At 73.0% G+C, this 625-nt stretch overlaps 1 protein-coding gene across 1 annotated transcript in view; it reads right to left on the bottom strand.

Annotated features, from left to right (window-relative positions):
* Positions 1 to 392: 392 nt before the first annotated feature.
* Positions 393 to 625, bottom strand: part of LOC101623083 (aquaporin-12) — a 5,930-nt gene continuing 5,697 nt past the window's right edge. The window contains exon 4 of the mRNA XM_004695551.1: positions 393 to 508. Coding sequence (XP_004695608.1) covers positions 393 to 508 — 116 coding nt within the window. The remainder of the gene's footprint in view (positions 509 to 625) is intronic.

Below are 625 nucleotides of genomic sequence, written 5' to 3'. Positions count from 1 at the left end.
CCCAGGGCCTGGTCTGGCGCCCACTGTGGGCGGCGGCGTCCTGTCCCCCGCCGCGCCTCCCCGCCTCCCCCAGCCCGGCCGTCGCCTCTGCTCTGGCCAGCGGGCCTGGTGCCCCCACCGCTGCTCCCCCATGGTTCCTGGCTCTGGGCTGGGGCCAGCGCTGACCGCCCGTCCCCGTCCTCTGAAGTCGGTTCCAGCTCGGACAGAGCCAGGGCGGTGCCAGGCTGGGGCAGCAGAATGCGGGCAGCTCGCCGGGCGGGAGCCCTGCCTGGCCTGCCAGCGCTCAGCCCTGGTCCCTTGCTGCTGCCCTCTGATGCCCACCAGCTTCCTGCAGAAGTTTCTCCTAACGGAAGCTCAACATCAGGGCCAGCGTGGTGAGGACCACAGTGTGGTCAGCGCCCAGCGTGCCCAGGGCCCAGTGTGGTCAGCGCGGGGTGGTCAGTGCCCAGGGCGTCAGGCCCCCGCGTGGCAAGGGGTCCCGGAACGGAGCCCACGGAGGCAGCCAGGCCTGCGCCGAGACCAAGAGGGTGCCAGCCGCCAGCCCTTTTATTTCAGAGCAGCTCGGCGTGGCGCGCGGTCTCGAAGCCGGAGCCGGCTTGGGTGGGCGCCGTGGGGGGCCGTGGCG

The sequence above is a fragment of the Condylura cristata genome, unplaced genomic scaffold, assembly GCF_000260355.1.
Source record: "Condylura cristata isolate star-nosed mole 26May11 unplaced genomic scaffold, ConCri1.0 scaffold00069, whole genome shotgun sequence".
Classification (NCBI taxonomy): Eukaryota; Metazoa; Chordata; class Mammalia; order Eulipotyphla; family Talpidae; genus Condylura; species Condylura cristata.
This window is presented reverse-complemented; position numbering and strand designations above follow the sequence as displayed.